The sequence below is a fragment of the Populus nigra genome, chromosome 19 (assembly GCF_951802175.1).
Source record: "Populus nigra chromosome 19, ddPopNigr1.1, whole genome shotgun sequence".
Taxonomy (NCBI): domain Eukaryota; kingdom Viridiplantae; phylum Streptophyta; class Magnoliopsida; order Malpighiales; family Salicaceae; genus Populus; species Populus nigra.
Genome location: NC_084870.1, coordinates 8,381,394 through 8,404,070, shown reverse-complemented (window position 1 = coordinate 8,404,070; position 22,677 = coordinate 8,381,394). Strand labels below are relative to the sequence as shown.

General features: G+C 34.2%; 3 protein-coding genes across 3 annotated transcripts; 1 reads left to right on the top strand and 2 right to left on the bottom strand.

Moving 5' to 3' along the window:
- Positions 1–688: 688 nt before the first annotated feature.
- Positions 689–10,494, bottom strand: LOC133680328 (K(+) efflux antiporter 3, chloroplastic). The gene is made up of 19 exons (XM_062103195.1): positions 10,178–10,494; positions 9,289–9,678; positions 8,915–9,016; positions 8,326–8,406; positions 7,253–7,354; positions 6,955–7,032; positions 5,905–5,973; positions 5,683–5,733; positions 5,091–5,204; positions 4,900–5,001; positions 4,676–4,810; positions 4,294–4,475; positions 4,069–4,204; positions 3,769–3,837; positions 3,558–3,659; positions 2,871–3,032; positions 1,994–2,083; positions 1,733–1,894; positions 689–1,269 (listed from the first exon to the last, which is right to left on the bottom strand). The coding sequence occupies exons 1-19, from the start codon at positions 10,211–10,213 to the stop codon at positions 973–975; spliced, it is 2,460 nt and encodes an 819-aa protein (XP_061959179.1). The 5' UTR covers positions 10,214–10,494; the 3' UTR covers positions 689–972.
- A 797-nt stretch (positions 10,495–11,291) lies between these two features.
- LOC133679163 (peptide methionine sulfoxide reductase B5-like) lies at positions 11,292–14,183 on the bottom strand. Its single transcript, XM_062101671.1, has 3 exons — positions 13,753–14,183; positions 11,660–11,816; positions 11,292–11,563 (listed from the first exon to the last, which is right to left on the bottom strand). Exons 1-3 carry the CDS (start codon positions 14,088–14,090, stop codon positions 11,405–11,407), a joined length of 654 nt encoding a protein of 217 aa, XP_061957655.1. The 5' UTR covers positions 14,091–14,183; the 3' UTR covers positions 11,292–11,404.
- A 4,809-nt stretch (positions 14,184–18,992) lies between these two features.
- LOC133679347 (glutamyl-tRNA reductase 2-like) lies at positions 18,993–22,501 on the top strand. The gene is made up of 3 exons (XM_062101915.1): positions 18,993–19,490; positions 20,303–20,544; positions 20,943–22,501. The coding sequence occupies exons 1-3, from the start codon at positions 19,232–19,234 to the stop codon at positions 22,059–22,061; spliced, it is 1,620 nt and encodes a 539-aa protein (XP_061957899.1). The 5' UTR covers positions 18,993–19,231; the 3' UTR covers positions 22,062–22,501.
- The last annotated feature ends 176 nt before the right edge of the window (positions 22,502–22,677 follow it).

Sequence of the window (22,677 nt, the reverse complement as noted above, 5' to 3'; positions counted from 1 at the left end):
TAAAAATTAAATTTTAAGAGATGAAATTGAAAAATAAATATTCAAAACAAATTATATATAACAATCAAAAGTTTGAGGATTAAAATTGATATATTCAGCAAATAATAGCATTTCTAAATTTTTCACAACTTCCATAAAGTATTTTCCGCCTAAATTTTTCAGGAAAATACTTTCCTGAAAACCAAGCCAAATTTTCTTTTGACTAGAAAGTGTTTTCCGTTGACCAACTTTTCTAATAGCAAACAAATACAAGAAAGTTTGGAAAGTGGTTTCCCGGAAACCACTTTCCGAAAAACAAACACAGCTAAAAAGAAAAATACTTTTCTGGAAACTAAACCAAAGTTTTCTTTGACTGGAAAATGTTTTCTGTTGACCGAAAAGTGTTTTCATTAACCGGAAAGTGTTTTTCATTGATCGAAAAGTGTTTTTCATTGATCAACTTTTCTAATGACAAACAAACACAAGAAAGTTTGGAAAGTGATTTTTCAGAAACTATTTTTCAGGAAACAAACATAACTCTAGATTACAAAACGTTCCACGGTATCCAGAACTCTTTGGTGATTGTTTTCGCTAAATGGTAATAGCTCAAATACTGAGGCCATATATCCTAGATATGATCAAAATCCCAGAGCAGTACAATCTGTTTCATTGAGGCCCCAAATTAATGAAAAAACTTCAGAGGTAGAAATACAAGAAATCAATATGTTTATATATCTAAACAAAGTGCATTTTTCATCGGTAATCAGTTTATCAATGTCAACAATATACATGGTGTGGTTTACAGGAATTGAAACCTTGTTTGATGGAGTCTGAGAATTCTATTAAAACAGCCAATCCAGCTACCCTTTTGACTAAGTTTAGATTGTTCTGTCTCTAACGTTAGTCTCACCAACAAAAACAATTGAGAAGAGCTATAATGAGGCCACAAGAACAAATAAAATACTCTTTAGGAGTGAAAAATCTCCGACAGTTTTAAGGATCCTCAGTGGTTGCCATGCAAGGTGCTGATGGATCTAACATGTTTTTCTCCACCCTAGCATCATCAGTTCTAACTGAATAGCCATTTTCTCCATCTAGCTCACAGTATAAAACACCCTTTCCCTGCAAATCCTCTGGTTCTTGGAGCTCACTGTCATGTGCTGCTTGATCTGCTTCCCCTTGAAACCTCAAGACATGACTTTCATCTGTCTGATTTATACTTAACGATTTGGCTCCAGATGAGGTTGATGGAATAAGTGTTTGGCCACCGATTGAGTCACCAACTCTTACCTTCAGAGTATCAAGAGTTAGTTCGGTGTTGGTTCCATGAAGTACATCAATGAAATGGTACTCAAAAGCAATTCCAACGAGAGTAATGCATGTAAGATGTAATGAAACTCAATAACTAAAGAACAACTTCTAAGAAATATTCAAGCATGGGATTTATACACAAAATATGGCACAAACTTTGAATATTCAGAAAATAGAAAGATCTCCAATGAAATAGAAAGATCAGGTGCACAGGAAGTCAGGGAAAGAGAGAAAAAGCACGTGGACCGAAACAAAGTGGACCGAAACAAAGAGTGAGCTGTCACAATGTTTTGGTTAGATTAAAGGCCACTAGTTGGAAATAAACAGATTGCAATGCAGTTTTAATAAAAATCTGTTACTGTATAGTACAGAAAATCTCAACCCTGCCATTCTTGTGACCAGCAAGTCAAATTGTAAGGTTTCCTAGCCTGTATGTATTTACCTGAAATGGTTTCGTAATATCAAATTCTCGAGCATCATTTTTGCTGAGTGCTTCTTGAGCTTGTAACTCCATGGAGTCTCGAACAAGTTGGCTCAAGAAGTTCACATCATCAGACATGACGCCAAAGTCTTTCAAAAGCTTAGAGCCAAGTTGTAAGCTCATCTGATCAATATATGGTATATATAGTTAGGGTGATTGGTTAAAGTTATTGAAACCCCTTCGGAAGTGAAAGCCACCAAAGGGGAACTGATTTATTCTTACCTCCGCATTTTCCAATATAGCATCTGTTGCGCCTGCTTTCTTTAGCTCTAAAAGATGGGTGAGATCTTGAGCTCTGGCATAAATTGGTATCTGCCAAGTATGCACCAAAAATAGCAATTCAACCAAGAAAAGGAACATATCATTAGAAAAGTGGGTAAAAATGAAAGAAAATATGGATGTAACAGAAGCAATAGAGTGGAATCAAGAAATAAATTGAGGTTCCCTTTGATATGACTTTTGCAAATTGATTTAAGATGTTTTTCTACTTTTGACTCGAAGAAAAGTCAAAGATGTTTGATAAGAGAAAACTTTTGACTTGAATCAAATAAGCTGTTACAAAATTAAGTCAAAGATGTTTGATAAGAAATAACTTTTCACTTAAATCAAATAAGCTGTTACAAAATTGAGTCAAAATTTTATTTTGCTTATACCACCTCCTTCCATTAAAAAAGTTGCTTTGAGTCAATTTTTGTCAAACATACTTCTAACTTAACTCATAGTTGCATTATGACTCAAAATCAAAGTCATTTTCCACAAAGTCTTGCCAAACGAACCTTAGTGCCTCCTAGCTCCATTGAGGATAAATTGGGCAATGTGGTTGAAAATATTTTTGGCACAGAGAAATTTTGTGCAAATAACAAAATTAAGACGTCATATTTCTAAACAAGGAAAAAAGGACCCAAAAAAAATATCACACCTTCATCCGCATCTTACAGAATTAGCAGCCTGTGATGGCAGTAAAGAGGGAAGGATTATGATAACTCATATTAGACTATATTCATTTTCCCTTTGTTTTCTTCTCCATTCATTTTTATAAGGGAGCAATATCATTTTGACTTATTGCACTTGATGCGCACGCTCAGAGTGAGAGCACTACCACAGGGAATGCAAGCCGAAGCCTTTGAACAGCCTCAGTTGTCCTCCTCCTCCCTGTAAACATGATCATGAAAGCCTTCGGGGAAGAGATACTAGCAGATTGCAATACCGCTGGAAGTGAACCATCCCCATAAAGGATTGGAAAACCAAGTTTCCTGGATGCCTGTGAATATGATGGTGAAAAATTAGAAGACCGAGCATTATAACCTAGCACAAACTATTAGCAAGAGAAGAATGGCTTGAGAAGTTGCAAAGGTTTAATGCCAAAAAAGTCTGCAGATGATCAGGCATTAGCAGATAAAAAGTTTCTATCCTCTCTACAATCACAGTTTAAGAGATGCTTTCATTTTCTCACTATTAGAAATGGGAAAACTCAACAATACTACCAAACAGTTCTCCACGCAGTGTACCTTTTTCAAAGACAGATCTAATTGTAATCAGACTCATGTTTTAGTTCTCAACAATTATGTACCTGGAAATCTGTAAGGGTCATGGTATATGTAAGCAACAGCAATTTACTTGATTGTGTAAGTTAACATAATTCTTGAAAAGTCAAATTGATTTTGAACTTAATTCATAACCACGTTTGTGGAAACAACGTTACGCTGAACAGTTTATGGAAATTTTTGGAGAATTAACTTTGGATTGTAGAAGCAAATTATTTGAATCAAACTCAAAAATTCCTGACCTTGACAACAGAAACATTCAAATCAAAAGCTACATAAGGCCACCCTACAAAGCCGCCATCTATCCCAGAAGCCAAAGGGGCGGACAAGAAATTGGCCAATACCTGCATGTACAAAAATGGCAACATTAGGACAGTTTCAGCGCAGTCAAAATGATACGTCTCTTTGAAACCAAAAAAAAAATGCTGTTTTTCTTCTAAATAACTAAAGTACCTGGCCCATTTGTCCGAATCCAACAATCACAATAGGTTCACTAACATTGAAGTTCACCTCAGCAGCTTTCTGGCATATTTCAGATTTAACTTTAGGCACATTAGCAGAAGTAATGAAAAATCAATAAATTAATCAATAAAATGTAACAATATGCATTGAAGAACCTAAAATAGTTCAGGTGATTTTAAAAATTCTGGAGCATCTAAGCATATAGTTGGTAAATTCACATCTGATGTGTACTAGCAAATATTCAAAACATGAGAACTTAGCACAACCATACTCATAATAGACTGAACTTACATCTTCTGTGTCAAACTTGTCTTCAATGAACTCAGCAGCTCTTCTTCCAACCTCATTAAGCAATGGGGTTAATGCCATTGACAACACAACGACAATTATGAGCAGCTTGTTAAGCTCAAGTGGTAGCACTCCCAGACTGCTTACAAGAAGATACAACTTTTAAAGAAGAAATTAATCCAGAATGCTAACATAGCATGGTAGCACATTGATAAAATATTAACTGACCTGTTAGCTAGAGAGAATACAACAAATGCAAATTCACCTCCTTGAGATAGAAGCAATCCAATCCTTACACTTTCTTGCAAGGTGAGTCCAACACGAGGACCTATTGCTGTTATAATCATTGTCTTGATGGCGATTAAACCTGCCAAGAGAGAGAGTATATTTGGCCATTCTCGAAAAAGGAGCTGCACAAGAAGATAAATCAACTTGTCAGAGAGGAAATGAAAGAAACAATCAGTGAACAGAATGTTCTGGCACTAACGATGAATTAAGATCTCATGCCCATAAGAAGAAAAGCATGTCATACAGTTGTCTGTATCCAATGCTTCAAACATCCTGCATAACAGAACTGCTTATGAAATTAATAGGTGAGAAAAAATTGAACCTGCGTGTCAATTGAAGTCCCTGTAGTCACAAAAAATAACCCAAGAAGTAAGCCTCTAAATGGCCTTATGTCAGCTTCAATCTGTGTTCGGAAATTTGTTTCTGCCAGCAATGCCCCGGCTAAAAATGCTCCCAGCTGCATGATCAAATCAAATTCTATCAAACTGCATGGACTCAAAAACTCAATATCAACCATTTTCTATCACCAATAAGAAAGGTTTAAACCGTGTCACTGAAGCCCAACTTCTGAGTTAGAAGAGAAGTCCCAGCAACTGTTAGCAGGCAGAGAGCAACAAATGCTTCTGAACTCCTTGCTTCTGCAACAACCTGAATAATTTAGTTTAGTGTTGGCAACAACATTTTATATATCCATATGTATGTTTGGATCTAATGTATAAAATGAGTATGGTGCATACCTCAAACACTCGTCTTAGAAGATATTTCCCCCCAAGAGAAAGCAACCCAAGACCACCTAAAGCCTTTAAACTTTCTTGGGCAAGCATTGGCCAAATACTTTCCTCCACCAAATTCTGCAAAATATATATATATAATATCATAGATGAAGGAACACAAGGTCAATGAATAACTTGAAGCATCTAGAGTATATCTCAGGAATTATCACTGATTAAACATAAATGGGAAAGGAAAATTGAAATCAAGATGTTTTTCTGGAAACATAAAGATTCTGAGCAATTGTCCCCACAATGAAAAGTTAAATTAATTATTAGCAGATCTCAACCAAATCACTAGAAGTTAAAAAGCATTATTTTCACTGAACTCTTTGTTCTAGACAGTCTTGGTCTTTGGCTAATCTGCTCTGTGTTATCCTGTCCAAACAAATAAAGCTAGCGGAACAGAAACCTTTTGAGTTTGGAGCAGGTATCTTCAAAGTGGGATTACAAGCATACCATTAAATTAATTTACGCAGCCTAAATTATTATTACTTGTAACAAAAAATGAAATTTACTTAGAGTTCTTCAGGACAGAAAAAAGCAAGTCTAGACATACCTGGCTCTCTAGCACAGGAAGTATGACCAAGAGAGGAACAACTGCTATGTCCTGTAAATAGAGAGTAATGAGGTTCCAACTTCCAACATCATTTTAATATCAAAATTTTAGTCTCTACTTGCATGAAAATCTTGGCAAGACATATGCACATAATCAATTCAAAACATAACAGAAATTTTACGTATACATGTAGACAAGACCAGGTGTGAGTAATTAAAGTACCTGTAAAAGAAGTATTCCCAAAGTTGCAGAGCCAAATCTTGTAGGAAGCTCACCCCTTTCTGCAAGAAGCTATTTATACATCTGATAAGCTCAAGGATGAGATCCAATATATCTTATTTAATATAAATATTATGTATGCTGATATGATTGAAAAACAACCAAATCAAGTGGAAATCTTCTATTTTGATTTTTCTTCAGAATTTTTCTTAGAAAAGGACTTTTGAGGACCTAGACATAATTCAAAGAAACCATGGGATACTTTACTTCAAAGAACATATCAGGGAGATGTGGAATCCATAGAACCAATATACTTATTACTGAATGGTCCCGCTAATCTTCTTCACCATAGAATAAACACTCCTATCTCCATCCATGTATCCAGTTACAAGGTTTGAAGGTTCTATTGGAACCCAGGTGACCAAGTAACAAACTCCTCTTTTGAAAGCTTTGAAAGATGAGGAATTCCCTTCTCCTCTATCTCTCTTCACTCTTTTTTTTCTTAAGCACTCTTCTCTCATTCTTCTTCTAAGCTTCTTAAATTTTATTCACTTGTCCAGTCCGATTTGCGTGTTTAGGAAAACCATGACAATCAAATAATCAAATCAACTCCTTTCATACTTTCTATTCTCAAACTCTAATCACTTTTTGAACCTATCAAGAGCCATCCTATAGCTCTTGCTTGCAATCTTTGAATCATCTATAATGTCCTGCAAAGACTTGCAAACATTCCCATTTCCTTCTCTTCTTTTTCTTCGTCAATTTGTTATCACTTGTTCTGTAGTGTGATCATTCCAAAATTCGTTAATCCATATTGTTAATAATTTTTCAAAACCAGAACCCTGCATCACATAACTCTAATTCTCTTTCAATGAAAAGCCTTCATGCTGGAAACCCTATAACAGCCCGAAATATAGAACATAAGTAGACCATCATTTTGGGTTGGATATGAATAATTTCAGGATTTAAAGTTATCCTAAATTCCACTATTAGAAATAGAAATGACTATACAGATGATCTGCGACTCATTGTTAGATTTTACAACTTGAGTACCTGCAGAACAAAAGCTGAAGAAGAGAGAGAGAGAGCAGCACCAATAACAACAGCCTCATCAATGCTTCTGATGTTCACCTGGAATTCATCCAAACCAATACCAAAAAAACAAAAATTATCCCTTTTTTCTTAGAGAACACATGCAAGATAACTTCAGTCACAAGGCTTTCAATAAACAACAACAAGAGGAAACACACCAAACCAAAGAACTGCTAGATTTTAGCTTTGGGCTTGCTTAAAGAATTGCTTGGTGATCATATGCAACGTGGATTGAGAATACGTAGATAAGAGTGCTCACCAAATCAGGTCTGGAATGAAAAAGGAACTCCAAGATTTTTGTTCCAATAGCACCATTTGGTGGGAGTTCAAATGCTGTGAAAGCAAGAGTTGATAACACAACCTTCAAGGCAATAAATTCAAAGGTTCACCCAGCAGTTATAATGTAATTGTCACATTCTCATTCCTCAAAAGTGTATATAGTTATAGAGCGCAATGCAAACTAAACAATAGTTGGAAAAAAAGCAATTAAACTAAACTTGTAAAATGCCATAAAGAAAATATTGCTGAGATTAATTCTAGAGGAGCCAAGTCAAGGGTTATTTGACACCTAGACAAGAAATTCAGGAGACAACTGTCTGGCACAATAAAGCATTCCTATGGTTTCTACAGATTTTATGTGGACACACTAATTCATTTTTCATGAAATTTATAAACTTAATCTTCAAAGAAAGAGCAAACACCGCCATAAAGAACCAGCTATTTTAAAATGAGCATACAACATCATACATTAAGATGAATGATACAGTATTCTAAAGGGAAATTTCTAATTGTAATGTTAAAGCATACAAAAACATATTCAGAAAGTGGTTTGAGCCTGATATCTATTTTCAAATTCAGGACAGTTCAAGTTTTATCCTGGCTGAATAAGACTCCAGAACCCCAACTGAGAAACCCAATGTCTTTTGACCCACCCAGAAGCTCAGAGCCTTGCAATGCATTTTTGCCAGAAGTGAAAAGGACTTGGTTCCATTTTCACACATAGTCTGAGCGTCATGTAAATGTACCACCCCTTTTTTGCCAGAAGTGAAAAGGACTTGGTTCTAACTGAAACCTTTACATGTGTATTTGCCTCCGGAACATTGAAAACATAAACTTCAGATGATTGAATAAAGAAACACTTACCAATATGGAAAAAAAAACATAAAGCATTGCATATTGAAAAGTTCTTAGAAATCTTGTCAAATACAATTTTCCAACAAGTTAAAATCATGTATATCTACTTAATACATAAGTTAACCTAGCTATCAAATTTACTTTCCATAATTGTGCGAGGAACAATGACAATTTGGCTTACTGATTTGAATGTTATACCTGAGTCAATCCCATGCCAAAGGCATATTTTGCAAGTGCCTTTAGACGTGCAAGTGAAAGCTCTAAACCCATCTCAAACAGCTGAAAAAAGGAACATGTATTCCAAATGGAACAAGTATCATTTATACAGTATATAATAATGCATAAAATTAACATAGAAGATGCTTAATAATGAGCTCTTGTCCGAACAACTATGATAAGCATTTACAATGAGAATAAACAATACTATATGTATGCATTTGTTTCTTCCTTCAAAAAGCTAAAAAGGAATAAGCTATTTTTAATTATTGAAGTCATCTAAAATCCCCTAAAAAGACCAGAAAGCCCATAGAGTATATGAGTTTTGGCAAATACACAATGCCAGTTTCGGTGATTGATAGTAACTGTGCTTAACTTCATTGTTAATCCCCCCAACCCCCATTACTATCCACATGTATAGTAGAGCAAATAACGACAACAATATTACAGATAATAGAGCACCATGATTAAAAGCTCCAAATAGAATAACAGCAGCAGAAAAAGCAGTGCATATGAAGGAGAAAAATAGCAGCAACATAGTACATTAAGCTAACTAAATGACGGATCTTACCAAGAAAAGTATCCCCCATTCAGACAGTACTTTAACATCTGTAAGATTTCGAATGAATCCAAACTGATTGAGTACAATCCCAGCAAAGAAGAAACCGAGTATCTGAAACAGCCAGCAACCCCCATTATCATGCAGGATTTAAGCAGAAGAAAAAAAAAATATCTTCAAGCATGCTGCATTATTATCTATATGCATGCTTCTACGCGTTAGGCAACCACCAACACTTCCAAGTAACACAAGCATTAATCTTATGGACAATACAGGTTCTGTCGCCCTTTCTATATACATCCAAAGCATTTAGATGCAATAATAGTTGAATGGTACATCAAATGGAAAAGAAAGTAATAAGAACTGTAGCTAATATTAAATCTTACAGGACTAGCTCTAATTGTCTTGAACACAGGAACAACCACGACAGTCACACCTAAGAATGTCAAAGTATCCAATCCTAAATCATTGATAACTTCTATGGCACTACCAACATCAACAGCTGCACATAGTCGAGATCTTTCCCAACGGCCCAATCTATGTCTGGACATGTACATTCCTCTTGAACCACACAATCTGGAAGTTAACAAAGATTTGCCTTCAAATATATTTGCCGAAACAAAGGAGAATTGACTAGTCCAGTAATTCAAGCCACATGATGGCATGCGCGTTGGCTGCTTTGTGAAAAATCTAGCATTAAAAGAATGTACATGAAAATGTGATATATGACGAGAGCATGCCCTGATTGGGCTTGATTTGTTTCTAATAGTGTGCCCCTGCAAATCAGCAAACAAATGAAATGGATTATAATCAGAAGAACTATCTTACTTCAAATACTACAAAATATTGAATAAATGCACAATATATACTATATTGTAACCAGTTTAAAAACTTTCAACATAGAACCAAGTTAGAATGTGGAGTTCCCACCGCAACCAAAAAGTGGCTCTCACAACTTAGTGGTATAAACAAAGAGAAATCGATTAGAAACAAGAATGTAACTCCAAAATGTGGGCTAAAATCAGAAATTATTAAGAGGGTAAAACCAAATTAATAACAATAAACTTGAAACGAATAGGCACTAACCCGATTATGCAAAACATGGATAAAAAGATCGAAATGAACAAGCTGATGGAGTCCTAGTGTAGAAAATGAAGTAGCAAAGTTCTCAAGCATAACAATTACTAAACGTAACAACCTTAATAAAGAACAGGAATCAGAAAGATGGGAAACTGCTTAAACAGGAGGGGGAGGGAGGATTGAAAAGATTGTTACCTTGGGACTGTGACAACAAGTGATTGACTCCAGCATATTAGTAATAAGAATCACGGGTTAATTAAGAACACAAGCGCTGGAGAAGATCAGCTAGCTAAAGAACTGAAATGCATTTGTTTGTTAGTTCCAGTTATCTAGTAATCTTGTGTTTGTGTTTATAATTACAGGCAGGAGCTAAAAGGAGAGGCCAAAAGTGGCCACACGTTTATTAATCAAATCCCACTGATTTTGGAACTTGGAGAAATGAAAAGGAGAGAATTTGGAGAGTGAAATTTGTTTGTGGTAAGAGGAAATGGAACGTAAAGTCGAGTGGCCAAGAAGAACTTCTGGTTTGTCATCTTGTCAAGTGGATTTTTTTAAACTGAAAATTAAATTTTTTGTCCATGTGGCGGATTGGCAGATTGCTAATGCTGACTGTGATTATCTGCGCCGGAAACTTATTTTTATTTTATTTATTTATTGCCAAAATTAGAAGAAATTTCCGATTTTCTTAAAAAAAATTATTGCGACGGGGATTATAGGGTGTTTGCTTTGTTTTTCCTTTAAATTATTAAAGAAGAGTCAAAATTACCATCCCTGCGGTCATCCAACGGCAATTTTTTGTCATACAAATTCACAGAACACGGCCCAGCATGCTTATAAAAAGCGAGTTACACCTTTGTTTATGCAGAAAATTAATTAATTAATAACATTTTTTTTAGTGTGGAAACAGTGATTTAGATTAAAAGTAATTTTACCGTTTATTTTTACGTTTTAAAAAAAAATAGTTTTTTTTTAATTAATAATTTTTTTAATATTTTAAATCATTTTGATGTATTAATTTTTTTAAAAAAATAAAAATTAAAAAATATATAATTTAATATATTTTAAAAATAACTGCAACCAAAAAACTAAAAACCAAGCACGAAAGTTTTTTAAATGCAAAATATACAACTTTTACCGTTAATTTATAGTTTATCTTCCCAGCCCCTATTCATCTTCCACGCAGGAAGAAGATGAGATCATACATCTGGCTGCGATGTCTCTCTCATCTCCATAACAGAAGCAGCACGATGGCAAAATGACAGCATTCTCTTTATACTCCAAAAAGTTCATAAGCACGTAACAGGGGTAATTATAACCAACAGTAATAGTGTCATTTTTTTTATTTGGCTAAACACGACATTATTGCAATGCTTTATACAGAACCAATGGTACTGAACCATGAAATAACCATACTATTAGTTTTCACTGGGAAGAATTTGCAGGTTCAAACTTAAGCGATACACTATTGACACAATGGCGTTCGTCGGTGGGAGTTCGAAACCCTTCGCCTTTAAACACATGTCCCAGATGTCCACCACAAGCTGCACATGTAATTTCAATCCTCATACCATCTGGATCCGGCTGATAACAATTGCCAACCTTGTTAATATTTCATGACATAAATTGCTATAAAATGGTAAGCGAAGAAGGGGAAACTAGCAGAGCAAAAGAGCTCACATTGCGATTAATGGCTCCAGGAAGACCCTCGTAGAAAGCTGGCCAACCGCAACCGGAATTAAATTTGGTTGTCGACCTGTACAGGGGTGTTCCACATCCTGCACAACTGTAGACACCCTCTTCAAAAACCTTGTCATATTCCCCCGTGCCGGGATACCTGCACAACACCCAAACAATGTGAAAAATCACAAGGAATAAAGCATAAAACCTTGCTAGCTTTCTTGAGAAACGTCCGCTCGATTCATTCAAGAGCACTTGACCATTATGCACTTCATCTAGTAATAGAAATTTCAAACAGATAGACCAGGCAGATTGTATGTGATTGAGGGAGATGGCACAAAAGGATTCGTATAGCAGAACCCAACTATTTTGGAATTAAGGCTTGGTTGTTGTTGTTGTAGAATAGGCACTTAGGCAGAGGTTCTAATGCATATCTCTAGTCCTTCATTTAATTTTTGAAGAACCAAGGCAGAAGAAAGGAAAATCTGAGATCTTCCTAACAGCCAATTCAATGCCATCCAGCAATAAAATTCCAAGTTCTAGACTTCTAATATTATCCTGACTACCACCCATCTTCTGCTTCTCATCCCTTTCATGTTGCTATCTCGCTCCCTTCCCTCTTGCCTCTGGCAGTCGAGGCAATCAGCATGACATTCTGCCAAGTTAGTAACACCAAAGTGTAAAATTTTAAGTATTGCTACTTCACCAAATCTATGATCATCCTGACAGCAGCATGTGAACATGCAAAAAAGCCACACGGCCAGCTGATAGACAGCCGTAAAAGCTACATACTAGTTGCCAAGGCATAAATCAATCAACCTTTTTCACTCTCAACTTGGGATCGCCAGCTTTGGCAAATCACAGAACAGAACATAGCTACACCCTGGCTCAATGTTCTATTTGCTACTATACAATGTACCTTATTGTCAAAAGAAAGATCTGCAAAAGCCATTCCTAAGTTATCAGACCTGGCCCGGGTTGCAGGATTGCCGAGTCAAACTCAAAACATCATTTTGGTTCTTTATAATGAAACAACATCGTTTTGGACAAAAATTTAAAAAATTAAATTAAATGATGCCGCTTTGGACAAAAATTAAAAAAGAAAAAAAAAACCTCAAAGTTGACATGGCCAGATCTCACCTAGGTCGGCCGGATTTGACAGGGTCAACCCGGACCAGGTCAACCTCCAAACTAGTTCAAAATGAAACCTGGCCCAGGTCACCAAGTCCTAACAGGTAGGTTATACTTCTATTCCTCCTGGATTCTGTTGTTGTGAACTTGTAAAGGAAATCTAAACCAGCTTAGCATTTGAGATGAAACTTTTTTTGTGAACTTCTTAAGATCTAGCACGTTCTCGATCTCTTACCTGCTAAACAAACACGCATGTCCTTTTTTCCTTTTTTTATCACAATTATTTTCCCTGCAAACTCCTGAATCCCGTGTTACATTAATGCCAATCAGCCCCAGAAGTAGAAAACATCATTTTAGCTTCTTAAAACTGAAAAGCATGGGCCATGAATCAACAAAACAAAATTCGAACACGTTCAATAAACCATTAAGCCACAAAATAATGTAAGAACCAAACGCTCCTCTTGCAACATATTCTTAGAAGTTTTTCATGCACGCTGGATTTTACATGCATTTCAATAGGGATAACATTCAAAGGGACACTAAAGGAGATTATTTCGAGTATGTCCCATCCAACAGAGTTCAATTGAATCGCTTGAGCAAAGAACAGAATTCAGAAGAACTACTTGATCTTTGATTGTTAATAAGTTAACCAAACCCAGAAGCAGGATAAAACAACAAAATGAAAAAACAAACCAAGAATTCATGGCCAGAATATCAAGCCACAGAACATCATAGAAAATGAATCAAAATTTTGTTACAGATAAGAATCTTGATGTTAAGGTTAAGCTACCAAAAAAAATGTAAAAACCAGAGCATAAAATAATGTAATAATCTTGATAGAAAACCAGACGCAGTATAAAACAAACCAAGAATTCCTCAAAAAGTCAACCAGAGCATCAAGCCACAAAACAACAAGAAAACGAAAGAAACAATCAAAATTTAATCATATATAAGAATCTTACTCTGTGCCTTTTTGTCTCAAAATACGAAATTGCTCTGGGGACAAAACAACACGCCATTCCTCCTCGGACTTCTGGACGGACCCGGGAGCAGCCATGGCTATGACCCCACCTCCACGAAACTGACGCTTGGTTTGATAGATGGGCCCAATAGAAGCAGTAGCTGATATAGAGTGAGCAGTTGGTTTTGGAGATAAAAAATTGAGATGGGTTTTGGTTAAGGAGGAGGATATGGAGGGAAGTGGAGAGAGAAGTTTGGAGAAAGCGTGTCTGGTAGGTGTGGAGGAGAGAATTGTTTTGGTGGACGAGAGTGGGGGAGGTTTCAGGATGTTAAAGCCCATTTGAGAGACTCGGTCACAGAGTGACGAGGCTTTCTTTGGATATTGGTTTTATTAATGCTTTTCTTAGCTCAGAATTCGAGGGTGTGTTGATGAGCGTGCACTGGTGTGGTGGTAGTCTAAAGTATTTTTTTTATTTAAAAATATATTAAAATAATCTAAAATTAAATTAAATTTTTAAAAGATATAAAATCAACCACGTTACCGAACATTTTGTTTAGCGTTGACCAGCTCCGGTGTTTGGTAATCTTTTCCACGGAAAGGGCATAAGAGTGAAGTGTTGGGTACTGGGCCGTCGGGCAAGAACCGGTTATAGGCCTTTCCTTTGGATTATCAGTAGCTTCCTGTTAGGGTCAATGGGCTCATGGTTCCTTCGGATACCCCTTTCCTCATATCTAGATTGATATGGCATTTTCCCATCGTCCGGATTGATATCATCATCCTAAACATAGGATCTTTTCCTTTTTCTTTGTGGATACAGGGCTGGCGATGATAATTTAATTTAAATTTAATGAATATTAATCCAATCTGAAACTTATCAATCTAACTCAATACACACACACACACTTTTGTAGAATATTTAAATTTTTTAATGCAGTATGATATACACACACTCTCTTTGTATGTATGTGTGTGGTATATGTATATATATGTATGTGTGTGTGTTAATTATTTTATTTTTTATTAAATAATAATTAAATAATAATTTTTTAACATCAGCACATCAAAATAATCTAAAATTACTAAAAAATTAATTTAAAAAAAAATAAATCAATTTTTTAAAAAAAACTTTGAAAATATAAAAACAAACAAAACTTAATAAACTATATAAGTAGAATGAAACTTAAAGAATAGGAGAATAGCTAACCTTACTGATATCGAATATAAAAATAAATTTGAGATTAAAAGATTTGTTTTTTATATAGTTGTTTATATGATAATTATTGGAGATTTACATGGTTGTTAACTTCAGAACTTGTGAAATTAGTTGAGATGCATGTAAGTTGATTCGGATATCCATGTTAATTAAAAAAAATAAAGGATAAACACAATAATTAAAAAAAAAATATAGTGATTCTTGCGAGAAAGGAATCAAGACATCAAACTTGAGATTCAAAAGAAAGTCTCCAATTAGCTAATCAGTTATCTGAGAATCTGTAAACACGAACTTCCTATCATTGCTTAGAAGCTTTAGAATTTACTCGGATAGTACGACAAACACAAGATTTCCCGTCACAGTATTTCTAATTAATCATGTCTTCCAAATTTTTATTTGATATTGTAGTTTAATTATATTTTTATTAAAAAATAAATTTTTTAATTTTAAATAAATTTTTATGTATTATTTTATTATTTCAATACATTAATATCAAAAATATTTTTTAATATATTTTAAATAAAAAAAATTTAAAAAAACAATTTAGATATGGCCGGCTGTTCCTCTTGCAATGTGAATTGTACTGTTCATTCCAGGATGCAAATGTTAGGTGTGGAAATCTATGTTTAGGTCCTTGAAGTTTTTTAGTTTTTTTATTTATTTAGTCCTTGTAGTATTAATTTTTTATATTTCAAAATTTGAATGTCCATGAAGAAGAAATAAAATCAAGAGAGAGAGAGAGCGAGGGAGGTAGGTAGGTTTAAGTCAACTATATTTCAGCCGTACGAAAGATCAATCATTGTGACAATTAGTTCATCATGAAAAAAATGTTTTATGAATGTGGTTAAAATATTTAATCTTGTCAGGAAAATTAGATCAAGGCTTGAGATTTTCTAGTATTTAATTTGATTTTAAAATTTTAAATTAATAAAGGATGTTTTGAATTATAAATAGAGTTATAAAAGTTTACAAGGTCTTTTAAATGAAAATAAATAAATTTTTTAGGTCCAAAATCACAAAATTCATTTTTTTTTTTAATCCGAGCATTGGAGACACCCAAAATTAGCTGTAGCAGATTATATATTACTTGCTCTAGTGTTCGATGCGTTGTCCATTTATTTAAAAAAACTCAAATAGATAATGTGTTATTTTGGAGTGATTATTTTTTATTCGGTTCATTTTTTATAAAAAAAAACAACCAAATTGAATTTAAAAAACAACTAAAATAGATTTAAACTGACCGGTTTCAGTTCGGTTTAGTTTTTTAGATAAAAAACCAGTTCAAATCGATTTGGCTCGGTTTTTTCAATCTGACTTGGTTTTTTCAGTTTTGGCTCGGTTTTTCCGGTTTCAGGTTTATAAAATCAAACCGGTCAATTTTTTAAAAATTCTAATCAATTTTTTTTCATAGTTCAATTTTTTGAATTATTTTTTTAAAATTTTTTTAATTTAATTAATTTTTTAATTTTTTTCTCACCCCAAATACGTCCAAGTAACTTTAAAAAGAAATGCCGGTCGCGCCTAGGCTTTTTCATGGACAAGGCGTGTGGATCTTGCAGTTTAGGTCTATGCCCTTCTCTTCTTTTATAAAAGAACTTTCTTTATATTTTAAGATGACTTTTTTAAAATAAAAAATTATAACATATTTCAAGAATCTTTCCATCATTCTATATTTTAAAAATAAGATTAAATATTTTATTGGTAATAATTTTATTTTTTTAATGGTTATATATGAAATTTATATGCATAATTTTTCAAAAAAAATACGGATGAATATTTAATGAGATTAGAAAATATATATTTTTATTAAAAATATCTTATATTATTTTCTTCAATTAGTTATTCTTTTATTTTCCTTCACAGTTGATAAAAAATAATATAGATATTGCTTTTGTTCCCTGGTTTAAAATTACTTTACAAATCATGATAGTAAGTTTTTACATAAAAAATCATGTGTATGGTAAAAATAAAATAAATGATTAACGAAAATAGATTGTTGGCTACGGGAATATATTTCTTCTCCTACATCTAAATCATTTAGTTCTTACAAATTATCATTTCAATGCATGAAGTTTTTCTTTCTTTCAAAAAGACATGTTATTCGTTGAAAAGTCATGTCTTTGCCAGGTAAAAATAAAACAACTGCATAAATAAAAAAGAAAAATACATTTTTCATTCTAGAATTTAAATCATTGAAATTATTTTGAATATTTATTCTACTAACCATAAAATTAAATAAAAATAAATTTTTACAGTGAGTTTGGGCGTAAAAGGATTTAGTTTTACTCATAGTTGTAGGATTTGACCCGGAAATTAACATAGCTCAAGGTCTGCGCTTACTTGTCAATTAAAAGTTTAATAAATTAACTTAAGTTTTAATTTTTTTAATTTTTTTTAAATAATATCATTTTTAAATAAATAAATAAAAATTTAAAATAATATTATTTTAATGAAAAAAATAATTCTTTCAGCGATTGAGCCATTTTTCAGCTGACATGTCACCGAGAACCTTCATAGCTGCATCATGCCTTGTAACCAGGGATTTATACAAGGTGTAGTTACGAGAGAGAAAGATTTCTACATGTAATTATTTGGTGATGTTTGAGATTATAATAATAATTATTTTTTAAAATATTTTTTATTTAAAAATATATTAATATTTTTTAAAAAATTATTATTAATATTAGCACATCAAAATGATTTAAAATCATAAAAAACAATTAATTTTTTTAAAAATCTTTAAAAATACTTTTTAAACACAAAAACAAATACGCTTTTAAACTAATATTTACATGAAAAAACCAAGATTTCTACTAGAAAGGGCAGGGTGGGAATGAGTTCATAGTTAGAGATGACAATTTAATATGAACTTGATGTATATTAAATCGAATGAGTGTATATTTTCTAGATACAATGGATAATCAATAAATATATTATCAAGCTCGATCCGAAACCTTCCCGAACCTAATTCAAAATATATATTTATATTATATCAATATATTTATAAAATATTTAGATTTTTTCAATACAATATAATATATTAATAACTTAATAACAATAAATCAATCTCTCTCTCTCTCTCTATATATTAATAGATAGTAGATAATAGATACATATTATATACTCAAAACTCAATAAATATTTTTTTAATATTATCTGACCAAGTACCTATTTCCATCTCTATTTATAGCTTGCTTCCTCACCTCCGATCCAGTAGTTAAACGGTACATGTTTTTTTACTTTCGCTGGTTTCTACATGCATCACTGGATCTATTGAAAAATTAACATTCCATCAAAGGAAATAATTTATCTCGCTGGTGGGAGAGCCAACGAGATAAATTAAATTAAAACGTAATCTAAACTCGATTTACATTTTTCCCCATTCTGGATTCCTCAACACTCGAATTTCAAACAACGCAGTTCAAATAAAAGGAATTGCCGGTTGGTTTAAATCAATAAAAATTATTTTTAAAAGAAATTAAGTTGATTTTTAATTATATCATAAATTTATCTTTCAAGTTTATCAAATCATATAAAAATAACTCTGGGTTAATTTTCTTACGCTCAAACTGAGTGAGGAAACGGATTAAATGGATTCCAAGTCAACTCAGTAAACCAGGCCTTTATTATGTAACAAATATGGTTTTGGGGAAAATTCAAATTCTCAACGTTATAAATGACCGCAATATAAAAAGTTAGCTCACCGGTAGACCAATCAGCTACTGGCTCTTCCTGGCCACTATAGTTGACAAATAATGGAGGGTGACAGATTAGAACAAAACCATGGTTGGTTATAAAAAGAATCAAAACATCTGACCTTTCCTAACTTCCTAGCGCAGTCCATGGCGGGCGTGTGGACAAAACGCGTAAATATCCCTTTTCCGATTCCAATCCCGTTTTCCTCCTGCCTAAAACCGACCTTTTCCCTTCCTCCACTTCCTTGTTGGAAAAGGTCATAAAATCATGGGAATAGTTGTTACAGGTCAATATATATATATATATATATATATATATATATATATATATATACACACACACACACACACACAACCCAAACAAAGACCACCGCAACGCAATTCCCTTCTCAAATTATTATTATTAGTTTTTTTTTCTTCGCCAAACCTCCCTCTCTGACCCAACGCAATTCCCTTCAAAATTATATCCCTTTCTTCTTCGCCTTTGTGATCCACCTCCAAATTATCCTCTCATTACTCGGGGATCAAGTTTCACTAACTCTCTTGTCGTCGCCTCCATCTTTTCTTCGCCGATGGCGGCGGCATTCGGTTTCGCCACCTCTATTGCTACTTCTACACCATCAAATCCTAACCTCCGTCCATTGGCTGTGTCTTGTCCTCAATTGCAAACCTTCTACAAACCCTTGAACAATAGAAGGGCATCGGCTTTAAATCAAAGCCTTCGTGTTAGATGTGAAAGTGTGAGTCAGAATTTGAATACAATCGACAAGGAAGAATTGAAGAGATCGAGCGCTATGGCGCTTGCGCAACTCAAGGCTTCTGCAATCGACAGTGAGTTTGCTACTTTTTATTTCGATTATTTGAAATTGGATAATGTGTGTGCTTCGTTTTATTATGTGGTGCAAAAAGGCTGGTTTTTTAGCTTGCTCAAATTATTTTATATTTACGATAAAAAAAATATATGTTCTATTTAGAAGCATGGGATTGAAAACCTTGTAAAGGTAGTGGAATTTAGCTTTACTAGATAAGAAAGAGACAGTGATCCTGGTGGTGATGTGAGTATTATGTGGTAATAATTATTAAGTGGAAGGATTTTTAAACTGATTTTGATGACTCGAGAGTGTTTTAGTGATTATATATATATATAAAATTAGCATGGAAGATGTTTTGCAGCCATATTTATGGGTTCAAGAATTTATTTTACTTCGAAGGATTAGTTAATTCTGTGAGTATTTAGATCAATCATAATTTGCTTGTGTGGGTTTTGGATGTCCGTGATGCCATTAACTAGAAAGAAAGAAAAATTAAAATTGAAGAAGCAGAGGCCTGTGACACCCAAGCGCTGAATTATACCAGCCATCTTGGTTGTACTGACACCTATTTACTGTTCTGCATTAATTGTCTTAACTAAATCTCAAATCTCCTTTATCTGTAGCCTTAGTTTCAGGTTTTTCCTGCTTGTATTTTCATTTATGAGTATTTCACGTAGGGGTGTGAATTTATTATATCATGTTTGTCACTTCGAAATCGACCAGTTTTGTGTCAATTTTGTTTTTCTTATTGTTCTTATACGAATCCTCGCTAAACCTTCCTGAAATTGTTCATCAATGCTAATTGCTGAAATACTATTTTTTTTTTATCAGGGTATACAAAGGAAAAGAGCAGCATCATTGTCATTGGACTAAATGTGCACACAGCACCAGTTGATGTACGTGAGAAGCTGGCCATCCAAGAAGCCCAGTGGCCTCAAGCCATTAGGGAGCTCTGTGCTTTAAATCATATAGAAGAAGCTGCTGTTCTCAGTACTTGTAACAGAATCGAAGTATATGTTGTGGCTCTTTCTCAACATCGTGGAGTCAAAGAAGTTACTGAATGGATGTCTAAGGTACTTGTTTGCCTTTTTTTGTGTTTCTTAAGAATTCTCAAATAGAGCATGAAAGAGAGATGAAATACCTTTAAATTGCATGTTGGTGTGGCGTCTGTTTGGAGTGTGCTTTTGAATTGACCCGGCTCACCCTGCTCAAATCCACCTGTCCTACTAATATTAGACTATTCCTACCATTTCTTACTGTATATAGACTTTTCAAAATTCATTGAAAATATATTTGATATATTTCTACATGCATCAACCGGGAATGTTGCTCTACACATATTTGGTCAAAACATCTATTGAATAAGAGGATACTTCTTTAGGGAAATATCAAATTAAATTGTTCATATTCAGACATAGTGGTAAAATCAACACCGACCTTGGTCCATAATTAACAATTTTTCTTTTGACAGATTAGCGGGGTTTCTGTTTCAGAGCTTTGCCAACACCGATTTATGTTGTATAATAAAGATGCCACAAGGCACCTATTTGAGGTAGCTTCTGGACTCAACTCAATTGTTCTAGGAGAAGGTCAAATCCTTGCTCAGGTGAAGCAAGTTAAAAAACTTGGACAAGGAGTTGATGGCTTCAATAAGAAAATTGGTGGGTTGTTTGAGCATGCTATCATTACTGGGAAACGGGTTAGAACTGAAACCAACATTTCCTCTGGGTCAGTTTCTGTTAGTTCAGCTGCTGTAGAGCTTGCATTAATGAAGCTTCCAGAGTCCTCATATGCAACTACTAGGGTATTATTAATTGGAGCTGGCAAAATGGGGAAGCTTGTGATCAAACACTTGGCTGCTAAAGGGTGCAAAGAAATGGTGGTTGTGAACAGAACTGAGGAGAAAGTTGCTTTAATCCGTGAAGAGCTTAAGGATATTCAAATCATCTATAAGCCCCTTTCAGAAATGATGGCATGTGCTGCTGAAGCAGATGTAATTTTCACAAGCACTGCATCAGACACTCCGCTGTTCTTGAAAGAGCATGCACAGACACTCCCTGTGGACACAGAAATGGGAAGGCGGCTTTTCATTGATATTTCAGTTCCCAGGAATGTAGGACCATGTGTCTCGGATCTTGAGACAGCAGAAGTTTACAATGTCGACGATCTCAAGGATATTGTGGCAGCTAATAAGGAGGATCGGCTCCGGAAGGCTATGGAAGCACAAATAATTATTTCCGAGGAATTAGAGCACTTTGAAGCTTGGAAGGATTCCCTTGAAGCCGTTCCCACCATTAAAAAGCTACGGGCTTATCTTGAAAGGATTAGGGCTTCTGAACTGGACAAGTGTCTCTCGAAGATGGGTGATATTACAGATAAACAGAAGAAAGCTATTTATGATCTTAGCATGGGCATGATGAAGAAGTTTCTTCATGGTCCAATGCAGCACCTAAGATGCGATGGGAGGAGTGACTGCCAAAAACCAGAGGAGATGCTTGAGATTATGCATGCTGTGAATAGAATGTTTGACCTTGAGACGGAGATAATTTTGGACACAGTTCGAACGAAAATGGAAAGAATCAAGAAGTGAGCTCTTCATAAAGGGTACTTTTCCATTTTACTGCACCGAAGGGATGTTCCTTGGGTGTTCTTGTTGTGATATTATACACTGACACAGAATAATCAATTCTTTGGAGACCCATTTTTTAGAGAGAGAGAAATAATGGCTGCTATCCTCAATGGTGGCTTGTCATTTTTTTTTTGCGCTCAATAGTAATATAGAGTCAGGCTAGTAGGGATTCAGATGAAAATTTTGTAGCCACAGATCGTCCTAATTGTCGAGGAATGAGGAGCGTGATTCTTTATTTTTGTAATTATTTCACAGATTTTATTGCTACACTCGACATGTCATTCATCCTTGGAGTCGTCTTCCAAGCTCTTACTGTGATTCCGTTCTGATGCAACATTTCCTCGTACAGCTGTTGTTGTTGCCAGTTGATAATTCTTGAAACTGATAACAGATTGCACAAATGTTTTACAGGTCTTTATGTTTCTGGGAATATCAATTTCTATTTATTAATAACTGTGTTTATGCGTTATTATGCTCCTCTTTTTTCTTTTTTTTTAAAAAATATAATATAATATTTTCTTATTAGATTACAGGACTTACCTTTTTCTTACTACTTTTATTTAGTTATCGAAATGTT